This window comes from Myxine glutinosa, chromosome 9 (assembly GCF_964187855.1).
Source record: "Myxine glutinosa chromosome 9, kmMyxGlut1.1, whole genome shotgun sequence".
In the NCBI taxonomy this organism is placed as follows: domain Eukaryota; kingdom Metazoa; phylum Chordata; class Myxini; order Myxiniformes; family Myxinidae; genus Myxine; species Myxine glutinosa.
Genome location: NC_136269.1, coordinates 89,727,348 through 89,740,058, shown reverse-complemented (window position 1 = coordinate 89,740,058; position 12,711 = coordinate 89,727,348). Strand labels below are relative to the sequence as shown.

General features: G+C 39.8%; 1 protein-coding gene across 8 annotated transcripts in view; it reads left to right on the top strand.

Annotated features, from left to right (window-relative positions):
* Window positions 1–12,711, top strand: part of VIT (vitrin) — a 50,646-nt gene that overhangs the window by 10,601 nt on the left and 27,334 nt on the right. For 5 of the 8 annotated variants that reach the window (XM_068128851.2, XM_078784513.1, XM_068128849.2 and 2 more), the window contains exons 4-9: window positions 126–282; window positions 4,345–4,478; window positions 4,666–4,743; window positions 5,529–5,714; window positions 10,255–10,296; window positions 12,586–12,639. In XM_068128851.2, the coding sequence (XP_067984952.2) occupies window positions 126–282; window positions 4,345–4,478; window positions 4,666–4,743; window positions 5,529–5,714; window positions 10,255–10,296; window positions 12,586–12,639 (651 nt within the window). The remainder of the gene's footprint in view (window positions 1–125; window positions 283–4,344; window positions 4,479–4,665; window positions 4,744–5,528; window positions 5,715–10,254; window positions 10,297–12,585; window positions 12,640–12,711) is intronic. The other 3 variants (XM_078784514.1, XM_068128853.2, XM_078784515.1) reach the window with 1 other exon arrangement.

Below are 12,711 nucleotides of genomic sequence, written 5' to 3'. Positions count from 1 at the left end.
TCAATTACTGTTTGTAAGTGTCATCAACAATGCTCATTCTGTGGATATCGAAACCGGAAAAGACAGGAATGTGTGAACAGAAGCCTCATGTTCTGATATAGTAACAGACCGTGGTGTTTGCACAGTTATCACCATTATAGATTGTGACTTGCGTGCCGGGAGCGTGGTAAACCATGAGTTTGTGGTAAGATGTCCACCGGGCTGCAGAGAAAAACGCGTGCCAGTCTGGGGCACCGGGCACTATGCCAGCATCTCTAGCATCTGTGGTGCCGCCATACACAGGTAAATCTGTCATCGACATTCACATACTTCACAAAACACCTGTTAGAGTAAATCATTGCATGCTATATCCTGTTAAATGTTTTCTTTTTACCATGGTGTTTATTAAAATGTGTGATTATATAATATCATTGGAATATATTTTTTGGGGTAAATTTGTAGAAAATAAAACGCTAGCGCAAAGTAGATAAAGAAAATACAGGTGATTGATCCTCATTACCTCTGTCACCAAAGGTGGACGGAGATTATGTTTTCACCCCTCTCTATTATTGGCTGTCTGTCTGTGAGTACGATATCTCAAAAAATTATGGATGGATTCAGGCGAATCTAGGTGGATGAGTTGAGTAGGAAACAAGAACAAGCGGATTCGATTTTGCTTCAGGTCTGAATCCAGATCTGGCCTAACAATTGGATACAAAACGTAAACTATTCAACCTGGTGGAGGTATGCTCTCTACCGAGTGCCGTTCTACTTTCTTATTTGTTTGTGGCATGTGAGCGACACTGCTTATATGGAACATTTGGGTGCCCATCCCAAGTAGCCCTGAGAGGATGGTGGAGGTTCGCTCTTCCAACCGCTGCGTCATTGGGGTAGTGGTTCACCTGTGATGGAACTTGGAAGGGCATTCCAGAGATTTGATCCAGTGTTGGGATGTTGTGTGACTTAAAGTGGAAATTGAAGGTGCTGTGGCTCCTAGAATGATGCCACTTGTGAGTCGCCAATGCTCTAGTTTTGGGGTTTGGAGTTGGTGAAGCAGGTTAGGTATAGAATGCTGATGAGATGAGACAAGATATTTATTTGAAATTATGATTAGTCGATTAAGTGAGTATCTCTATGCCAGATGGAGTCGACCTTCCTAAGTGTTTATTCAAAGGCCACCATCTAGGCAAGCAGTGAGGATTCCATCAGATCTGACTCTAGCCTTGAGGATCGTGGAGACGTCTCGATCCGTAGTTTGGTAGTGAACTATAATTGTTGTACAGGGCACCTAGCTTCTGATTCTATTCTGCTCCTGTGGTCACAGTGTTTAAATAATTGGCCAATTTAGCATTTCTGGTTGGTGGTGACCTTTCCCCAGTATGATGTAATATTGAGGATTCTGGGATCATAGTAAGGGGAATCAAGCTGTTTAAAAACTATCAAATGCATTATCATTTTTGTTGAAATTGCTCAAATAGCATTAAATTTTTCTTTGTAACTCTGATTTGGAAAGAAATTTAACATCCAACATAAAGAAAGAATATTGCTACGGATTTGTCACTTCCGTTGTTGTGGTTTTCATCCACTTGAAATATTTCTGATTCTATGTATTATTATTATCATTGTTTAAGTGAAATGGCCATTAATATTATCAAAATGTAAAATAATTAATGTTTTAAATTAAACCGGAACCGGACGACGACGAGGAGGAAGAAGAGAAAGAAGGCGGGGGCGTGGCAAGTGAGGTCGGACAAGAAGCAAGCCGTTTCCAGCTCCGTAGCGAGCGTTGTCAAACGAAAGTCGCGAGTGAACTTTGAGGTCCCTTGAAAGGAGTCCCTGCGATAGGTGTTATCGCTGGGGGATTGATAAACCTGCATGGTCAGGTTTGGGCATTGCGATTCCGAAGAATCCTCGCCGGGTCGTGTCGACTCAAGTAAGAGCCATCGGCCATTTTGACACTCGCGCTTGGTTCCATAAAAGGTCTTGGCTACGCGTCAGCTTTTTTCACCATCCTGTCGTCTGTCAGGGATGTGTGTGCGCAACGCTGAGTTGGGAGATTAAGTGGCGGTTCGCCGACTGAACCAGGAAACGTTCATACCTGGAGGAACTTTGGGATTTCCCATTCCGCCACGAGTTTACTTGGTTTTGGACCATGTGACTTTTTGCGTCGCTTCGACCGCCTACGCCTGAGCTGCTTCGGCGGTGCGACTGCCCTTGCCATCCACACAGGAGTTAACTTCATCTTGAGGACGGGAATACAGAGACATTGGGGAAGGTTTTTCCACTCACTGGGAACACCGTGAGTTAGCCTATGCTAGTTGATGGTACCATCATAAGATGTATTGAGTGTACTTTTGATTGCTATTTGTTGTACCGTTCTTCTTGTGTGATTTTAATACAATATTTGTTTGTTGATAATCATTGGTGTGGTTTCACTATTGATTTCTGACACAGAATAACATATTTTTCTGCCGTGGCTCCTCTCGGGGCTCGGAGGTACATCGTGACCAGGGGGTCGGGGAGGAACACGTAACAATATGCTGATTGGGGGAGAGGGAAAAGTAAGACTGAAGTTTCAGGAAGGGAAAGTAACTTTACGAACAATAAGGAAATAAGGAAAAGTAAAACTGCACATACAGTAAGGGAAAAAACAAAACAATGTACAAGCAGTTAGGGAAAGTTACACTGTACACAGAATAAGGTAACTGTACATACAGTAAGGCAACTGTATACACACTGAATGCAGCCATCTTCTTCTTTTATATGCAGCACAAGGCTGTGTGGTAGCATCATTGGCTGAGGGCACTGCTGTGCTGCTGATGCATTACTCTTTGCGTAGGGAAGGAATTTGTAATTTGTTCATGATGCCGGCGATAGCTCACCAACTCTTCATGAAGGACACCATGGGATCTTTAACATCCACCAACTAATGCCAGCAGATGGGATGCTCGTTTAACGTCCATCCGAGGAACGGCACACACATTTATGAATCATCCTGTCTGGGAAATACCGGGATGGGATGATAGTTTATTAGCTGGGTCGGGATTCGAACTGAGGCTGGACAGCTTAGAGATGAGTGTGCATACCTCTAGGCAATCCTGCCAATGTAGCCTCATCGAAGGCATTGCATTTATTAAAGACCTGTTACTGAGTTATGCCAAAGTATTGTTACGTTAATGGGGGGTAGATAAATGAATACCGTAGGAAAGGTAGAATTGTTTAAGACATAGCATGGGCCATGTAACATGTAGGAGCATCTCGATGTACATAAGTAGGGAAAATGTAGCTTAAGGTTGTTTAAATGTGCATCATATGGGGGATGATGCCGTGTTAATTAGCAATAGGGGTTAAGGTTATTTTTCCCCTGTATGTCAAACCTTCTGTAGTCTTTCCTAACATTTTAAAGCATCTGCCGGCCATGTAAAACAACTACCAGCCAAGCCAAGCAGGAGCCGGCCAAACTAAGCCCGCCCCCATGGACATAATACGGCAAAAGACCCGCTCAGGAGAAGCAGAGCGATCAGTGGGTGGAGAAGTAGGCCGGCAGGCCACGCACCGAGGGACGCGATTTATTCTTGTGGTGGAGGAAGAAGAGTGTGCTGATTCTGGTCAGACAAGAAGGTTTTGCCATTTTTGTGCACTTTTGGAGGAGAGCTGTGTGTGGCATTCGCAAGGAGCTTTGGACTGCTGGGCTCACCGGGGAGCTGAATGCCACGTTGTGCTTCCCCAGATGGTAGAGGAACCTGAAGGAGGCCGTCTTGGTTACTCGCCCCACGGCTCTGGGCGCCTTCGACGTGCAGGCTTTTCGTCGGCCGTCACCATCTTGTGCGCTTTCTGTGCGGGCAACACTAAGCTTCGTCATGACCATCAACCTTCTAAAAAGGACCCATTTTGGGCCAAAGCTGAGTGCCGGCCAAGGGGGGATTTTATTTTGTTATTTTTCCTTGTGTGCGTGTATTTGTAACTGCGTGGAGGGTCGCTCAAAGTAGACATTAGATTTACCTCAGCTATAGTTTCAGTTTTACCTTTTTGTTATATTCATTCCGCATTTATTTTTGCTTTCAAATCATTATTGTTGCATTTTTCATTTGTCGTGTTTGCATGTTTCGTGGTTTCGGGAATAAACCCATGTGTTTGTTGAATTAAGCCTTCGTATCTCTTCCATCCTGCACGCAAAATAACCGCCATCATTGGGAGGTCGCCTCGGGAGTTAAACCTGGTTCCACCGTCCATCCCGGCTGATCTTAATCGGCAGGGACGCGACAGTATTAAGTCTTCATATATGTCCATCAATAATCTAAAGTAAATGTACCTCAACATAACTGGTGAATTGATGTGGTGGTGTTTTTCAAATCCCCTCCGTAGTGGCATGATCAGGAGCTCTGGTGGTCCTGTAAGAGTGAAAAAATCTTCCGGACGCAGTGATTACCTTTCTTCAGTTCTTCACAACATTCGCTCGCTGCCTCTACCAAAGTGGAGTGGATCCTTCCAGCTGTCAGGTGTGCCACAGTTTTACAACAGCGATAGATCGCACTTCTTGGAAACTCCACAGACCAACACAGCAACACACTCATGACAAGGGACTGCCCGAGACACTTTATACGAGGTAGTTCATGGGTACTTGTAATCAAGGCAATGTAAGCAATGGGAACGGGCTGGATTTGCATACTCGTGATGTCTTTTCAGCAAAGGATGCAAGGCTGAAGAAAGGCGAGAGAGCCAGGATCAAGTATGTAAGACCTGTTTCTTCTTCCGTGAGTCTCAGTAAGTGCTTCACCAATGCTTGTTGGACAATTACCTGTTCTTTATTTTATTAATACTCTCGTCAATTTATAATCTCCATTCCTTAACCTCACGATTGAATGAATAATCATTACTGGTGTGCTCTAGAATAGGAATCGTCCCTTACAAACCGCATTTCTCTTCCTTTGTGCAAGTTTATACGCCATGCATTCCAGTTTACAAATGCATACTGACCTAAAGTTTTAAATATAGAGTTTTGTGATGATATACAATGACAAATTATGTCTATTGTGGTTGACATCAAGATACACAGACTACATCCAATTTAAAGTAATTGAAGTAGGACCCGAGAGAATATCATGAGACCATTTTTGTTGCGACATGTAACCTCAAACTTCCTCCCAAAGTTTAGAGATTATTGCCTAGATGTTTGTAAATAGTTTGACTTTGGAATGGAAACTGGGTCGGTGAAAGCCCGAGTTATATCCACACAAAATGTCTGGATCATTGCAAATTACACCAGACCCAATGTCCCAGTAGCCCAATGGGTGGGCATCTGTTTTGTGACTTTCTTTAGCAATTGATTACAACAAAGTGATTTTGCATCCCATTCTGCTGCTAACTGTGGAATATGGTTCTTGATTTTTCAATAAATAAAATTTGTTGAATGATTTGAGTTTCAAGTGTGCAACATGACTACCTCTCGGCCGAGGGCGATACCTCAAATTTGCACGATTCTGTTGAACTTAATCAACCAGCGAGAGCTATTTGGAGCAATCTTACGCATCTTTCTCTGTCACACACAGGAAGAAAATTCAGAAAGAAAAGCACTAATTCACCAACTACAAGAATGGCAACAACAATTGCAGCCACAAGTGTGACCCCAATTGCAACTACAAACTTGACAACAATTTCCAACCCGACAACCACAACTTTACACATGGTTACTCAACCTCAACCTCCCAGTAGTGCTGTTACAACGGTGGTGAATAGTAAGAACAACCTCTCAAGAAAACTTGCTTTTTCATTTTTGTCATGTGACACTAATATAATCGTGGCTGCCACACAATAAGCAAATACACCCAAATTAGTTTGCTACGACTGGGTGAGTGAAAATAGATTTCTACATCCAATCTGAACCCAAATAAACTCCAGGCAGCTGCTGAACGAAGGAGCCATCTATTTATTCTGAATGTAAATATGGCAATTCCTCTTTCGCCAGAACCTCCTAACGTGACCCTTCTCTCGTCTCTCATCCTATATTCTCCCAAACTTTTTTCCACTGCAAAATAACAAGAGCCACAAAGGTGCTGACTTTTCGGGTGTCTACCTATATGTTTGTAGTTGATCAATAGACTATTGATAAGTTTACTCAGCTTGTTTTGTCTTCTCTACTCGAAGGCCTTCTTCTTCTTTTTTGGTGTGGGGACGGACCAACTGTTGAAGATTGTTGTGATCTCTCCTGGCTTGAGCTGCATCTTCTCTGGGCAGAATCCTATACTGCTGGCCAATGCAGGACTGATGCCAAAGCAGTCGTCCTTAAAATGTTCAGAGCAAAATCCGCTGTATATTTTGGACTCTCCCACAACTTGTGCTGTTCATTCAACTATTTCACCTGTCCCAATATTCGGCCTCCATTTCCTATTCAGTCTGGGATCGGTGCGAAAGCTGAACATTCCTTTTCCAGGTTTCGGGAATATTGTCCTATAAACCAATGAGACACCGGGGCATATTTCTCTCTCTGTGTTTATCGATCTGTGTGAACTGCATGTTTACAAGCTGCTCTCAATATGGCGTAGCACAAAAACAATGTGACTCGATGACGTCACAACTCCAACTGGTCACGTGACCTTTGAGTGGACGGTGTTTCTCAAACCCAGCCGTTTTATTTATGCTCTAAAATCACATTTCCAGAATTATAAACTTAGTCAATGTGATAATCATTACTTCATGTATTGTAAGAGTAATGTATGTGGTCAAATAGCACATAAAAAAACCTTTCTTTCCCTTCCACCTTAAAGAAGAAGAGCTGTTTTAAACAGAAAGAAAAATGCTCGTTGAAACCATTCGGTGCTGGAGTACCAAGCTTGAAAAAAATACTTCTTCCCTAAGCTTAATTCCTGGAGTCATTTGTTTCCAACGAGGAAAATCCCAAAAAGACTTGGCTGTCAGTGTCTTGTGTTTACTTGATATTGTCAAACTGTATCACCTGTGTCTTATTAACCTGTATCACCATATCCTATACCCATGATGCACATGATGTAAAGTGAAATACCATGAAAGTGCTCTCAGATGTATTTTTAAGTAATATTTTTCCGATTGTGAAGCATTTATTGGGGTTGATATTCTCCAATGCTCCATATTATACAATCTTCCATGACACTCAGAAAATAAGAGCAACAAGATAATTTTGGAATCGGTAAGGGGATATCGGGGATATCGGGGGAGGTGATATCGCTCAATAGGATATCGATAGGATATCGCTCAATGAAGGGGATATCGGGAGAGGTGGGGCAAATATATTTTGTGCCATGGCTAATAATCCCCCCGTCTGCAGTAGGGGTCAGTAAACCACTTGCACTGTGGCTCGTGTACAAGTGAAACTCATAAGTAGTCACCACTCTTCCCTCACAGGGAGGGGTGGTTGTGCCCATGACTTGTCTCTGGGTATTACTAACATGTATGCAAAATTTGGTGGAGATAGACCCAGCCCTGTTGTTTTTTCAAGATTTTCAGATATACATATGCACATCTACACATACAGAGAATTGCCTTGTTTAATATAGCAGGATCTCCCAACAACTGTGAATCTGGTGGCATAATGAATCTTAGAACATCCACTCTGGGTCTGGAAGGTCGGAGGTTCAACTCCAACCCCGGCCGAGTCATACAAAATACCCCAAAACGCACGTGCTGCTTTCTTGCTTGATGCTTAGCATTTAAGGTATATAGCACAAACAAAACGCATACTGTAGGTTGCATCCATAATGAAAAGGAAATTCCTCCATAATTACCTGCGAAGTATGAATATTAATGCAACATCTTAAATATGGCGTCATTGGTACCCAGAGTGCTCTGGTAAGTGATTTCACATCACCCAAGCTCAGTGGTTGTTTTTCGCTGAAGTCAAGTCTGGTATTGTCTCATGCATTTGTCTACATGTGTGTGCGTGTGTGATTTATGTTGCAGCTCTTCCACAGGCCATAGACCCTGTATAACGAAAACAAAAACTGATGGTGTCCACACCATGACTCTCAACTCTGAATTGGACAAACTATAATGTCGATTTTCTCGTTAATGACCTGCAAAATTGAAGATTTTTCAAGTATATTGGTCGGTCGACATTGTTATTCTGCCTGTCTGTTTGTTTGTCTGTCAATCGCCTACAGGTTACAATTCCAAACTGATCATCATGAAACTTTACCAAGATATAGAGGTAGTCACAACTAAGAAAAAGCCTATTGCCTTGATTTTTAGGTCAAAGGTCATCTTGAGGTCAAATTTCTAAAATCACCATTTTTCATTCAATTGACTTGAAAGTTTAATAAGGACTGCATATGGGGTTATTGAATTGGGAAACCAACTATTTTGAGGTCAAAAGGTCAAAGGTCAACTCAAGGCAAAACTTCTAAAATCATAAATTTTAATCTGAACAATCGTCAATTTCCATCCGATTAACCTTAAAATTAAAGAGCAATTGCACTGTGCATCAGGAAATTTGAAAACCAACTATTTTTGGGGTCAAACGGTCAAAGGTCAACTCAAGGTCAAACTTCTAATATCATCAATTTTCATCTGAAAATCATCAATTTGAATCCTATTGACCCGAGCTTTGATTAAGATCGTCAATTTTTAATTTTAATGAAGTGGACGATTTGAAGTATCCATGGCAACTTTTTATTATGGGGAGGGGTGGATTTTGCAAGTATCATGCTCTACATAATGTCTTCTTGTTTGTCTGTCAATGTCAATCCCCTACAGGTCATTATTTTAAACCAATCTTCATGAAACTTCATCAGATGATAGAGTTAATCATAAGGAAAAGCCGATTGATTTTGAGGACAAAGGTCATCTTTAGGTCAAATTTCTAAAATTGTCCTTTTTCATCCGATTTACTTGAAATTTGAGCAGGATTTGCACAATGAATCACTAAATTGGGAAACCAGCTATTTTTGAGGTCAAAGGTCAACTCAAGGTCAAATTTCCAAAATCCATTTTCATCTGGAAAATCATCAATATTAATCCGACTGACCCGAGCTTTGATTAAGATCATCAATTTTAATTTTAATGAAAAGGACTTTGTTGTATCCGAGCTTACATTAAGATCGTCAAATTTTATTTTAATGAAAAGGACAATTTTATGTATCTGAGCTTTGATTAAAATCGTCAATTTTAATTTTAATGAAAAGGACAATTTGATGTATCCGAGCTTTGATTAAGATCGTCAATTTAAATTTTAATGAAAAGGACAATTTGATGTATCCGAGCTTTGATTGAAATCGTCAATTTTAATTTGAATGAAAAGGACAATTTGTTGTATCCGAGCTTTGATTGAAATCGTAAATTTCAATTTTAATGAAAGGAACAATTTGATGTATCCGAGGTTTCATTAAAATCGTCAATTTTAATTTTAATGAAAAGAACAATTTGATGTATCCGAGGTTTGATTAAGTTCGTCAATTTTAATTTTAATGAAAAGGACAATTTGATGTATCCGAGGTTTCATTAAAATCGTCAATTTTAATTTTAATGAAAAGGACAATTTGATGTATCTGAGGTTTGATTAAGTTCGTCAATTTTAATTTAAATGAAAGGACAATTTGTTGTATCCGAGCTTTGATTGAAATCGTAAATTTTAATTTTAATGAAAGGAACAATTTGATGCATCCGAGGTTTCATTAAAATCGTCAATTTTAATTTTAATGAAAAGGACAATTTGATGTATCTGAGGTTTGATTAAAATCGTCAATTTTAATTTTAATGAAAAGGACAATTTGATGTATCTGAGGTTTGATTAAGTTCGTCAATTTTAATTTTAATGAAAAGGACAATTTGATGTATCTGAGGTTTAATTAAAATCGTCAATTTTAATTTTAATGAAAAGAACAATTTGATGTATCCGAGGTTTAATTAAAATCGTCAATTTTAATTTTAATGAAAAGGACAATTTGATGTATCCGAGGTTTAATTAAAATCGTCAATTTTAATTTTAATGAAAAGAACAATTAGATGTATCCGAGGTTTAATTAAAATCGTCAATTTTAATTTTAATGAAAAGGACAATTTGATGTATCCATGGCAACTTTTTATTTTGGGGAGGGGTAGATTTTGCAAGTGTCGTTTTCTGCATGATGTCTTCTTGTTTATTTATTGAATGTTTCTTTCCATTATGATTTCCTGCAAAGAGATTTTTAATGGTGCCCCTCTTTCCAGTCAGTTACTATTAGCACGATTGAAGTACGGTTTATAAAACTTTCTTTGTTGCAACTTCCTGATACTACTTCAACTCGATTTCCAATTTACCTTTCTTAGGCAGAAGAATTGAAGCCAAATGGCCAGTGAAACACAACTACAGTAAGTATTGTGTACACATTACCATCACCATGATAATGATCGAAGGCTGGGTCATCGGGGAGAGGTTCATCGGATCATCAATGGCCTAACTCTCCAGTAACCTTCACTTCATCTTTATTACCCCCCACTAACCCTCTCCTCGATCTCCCTTTGATATTCACATCCTCTCCATTCCCTAACATTCCCTATCTATTTGCACGTTTCTATGTTTCTCTCCCTCTCCTCTCTCTTCTCTCCTGTTTGTTCATCCCCATCAACAATTTTTCCCCACTGTCACTGCAATACCCTCTGTCCTCTCACTCTTCCACTAGCCTATATTTAGTAAAATTAAAAAAATTGAAAAAGTAAAAAGTTTTTTCGATTGTTTGTATGTTTATGATGAAGAATAACACATTGGTGAGTTGGATTAATAAATGCCTATGAGATAGATATCATAATCAGGCATCGCAAAAGTGGCATAACATGTTATAGGGAATGCATCTGTAAGGACTCCCTTGGTGTTGCTGTGTCGGTGGTTAAGATCGGAGGATGTTCTTTGTTGCTACTTGCAATGATTCCCTCATTACTAACATTCATCTCTCATTGTCCAATTAACCTTTTTTGTAATTTTTGTCAATCAATGTATTTAAGTGACTTTTGTTTCAGGCACACTTGCAAATTTATTGATAATTTCACATTCTCGGTCGCAAACAGCCGTGGTCAATACGTGAGAGCCATTGGCCACAGAGAGCTGCCATCAGGGGTGTGAAACTTATGAATGAAATTCCTTCCGGTTCACTTTATAGGAGGCAAAACATAAAAAGATAAACTGAAAGAATAATCTTAAAAGTACCAATTTGCTTTCGATCTGCTGACATTGTCTGCTTTGTTTGCATATTATTATTATAACCTAAACCCAGCGTAGAGTGAAAGCCTCCCTTATTCTGAGTTATACTCAAACTCGTAGTGAAATTATCCTTATAGCAATAGAAACAAACAGCAAAATTCCGCTAATTTACAACTTGTGTAACTTTTCTCCTTTAGGAAACTAAATCAAGCAAAAAATGATTCTTTATTTCCTTTTTCTATGAACCGTTGATTATGATGTTCTACGTCCCATAGTTTGTTGAATGTTTCAAGTCTATATGGTTCATAATCTATATAATAAAGCAGGACTGTCTGTCCATCTATCTGTCCCCGAACTACTCCCTCAGTTTTGGGGCTAGCCTCGCCAAACTTTCCGTGGAACGTTTTAGGGTCCCAGCAGGTGTCCTAAGGTAGGGGGTAGGTTTCAAAAATTCCTCAATACATTTATGATTTTGAGTTTCCATTCGTACGAAACTGTTCTCTTTCTCTGAATGTAAACTAATTCATGGGTTCGGCTTTAGCAGTTTCACCATTTACCACATGTGGAAACATTCTCTGATTCGGTAATATCTCAGTACAATTTTGATTTTGTGTTTCCACACGTCGTTTTAGACAGAATTACGCCTACAGTTTTGGGGGCAGCCCCCCAAAATTTATGTGCAGCTTTTGGGGTCTCTGCCTTTATCCTAACATGGGTGGGAGTTTTCATAAAATTTCTGAAGCATTTATTTTTGAGATTCTGGGCTTCCATCTGTGCATGGCGCTGGTACCTCGCTAGTAACCGATATAACTGTCTGCCGGATTAATATTCAGTTCCGATAACTAGCAAGTACCCGCCCTACAGGTAGAATATTTCCTTGTTGTTAACGCCTTTTTCTTTCATTATGATGCACTTGTTTGAATTGCAATTTAATTTTTCTTGCAAACAATATATTTGCCCACAATACACGGGTTTAGCATTAGTAGTTACAACTCCTCATGTTTTCCCCCAGGAATTCCAGCCAAATAATTCAATACTGTATTTCCAAGATTTGCATAGCTCCACCTCCACTAAATTGAACATTTCCTGCAGCTTTTATTTTATGATATTTTCTCGATTTAGGTCTCCTTATCACGAAACTTACACATGCACAACTTCATGGTTCCCTCGTTAATCCCTGAAAGTTTCAGCTTCCTCAGTCAAATCCTGTCAGAGAAGTAGATGCTACATATACATACATAATTTCTCTGCATTATATATAGATTGTTATTATAATCCCAAATGATTACAATGTTGTTACAAAAAAGAATAAGAAAATCATTTTTTCAGTTTACAATGTGTACTCATGCCAAGGAATTCCAAATTTTCATCAGCACATCATAGCCGAAAACGTTCTTCGTTACGGTTCCCTGTATAATCATTGGTCTGCATGTAGATTTCCACACTGTTTTGTCGGTTACCAGGCTATGGCGTTTCCTCCCAGCACTCTTGGCCTTGGAATCTGTTAAGAGAAGCAGGTATGGAAACCTGCAAGGTATTGCTGTAAGTCCGCAATGTGCCAGCTTTCTCTTTTTTGTCTCTTGTACTCT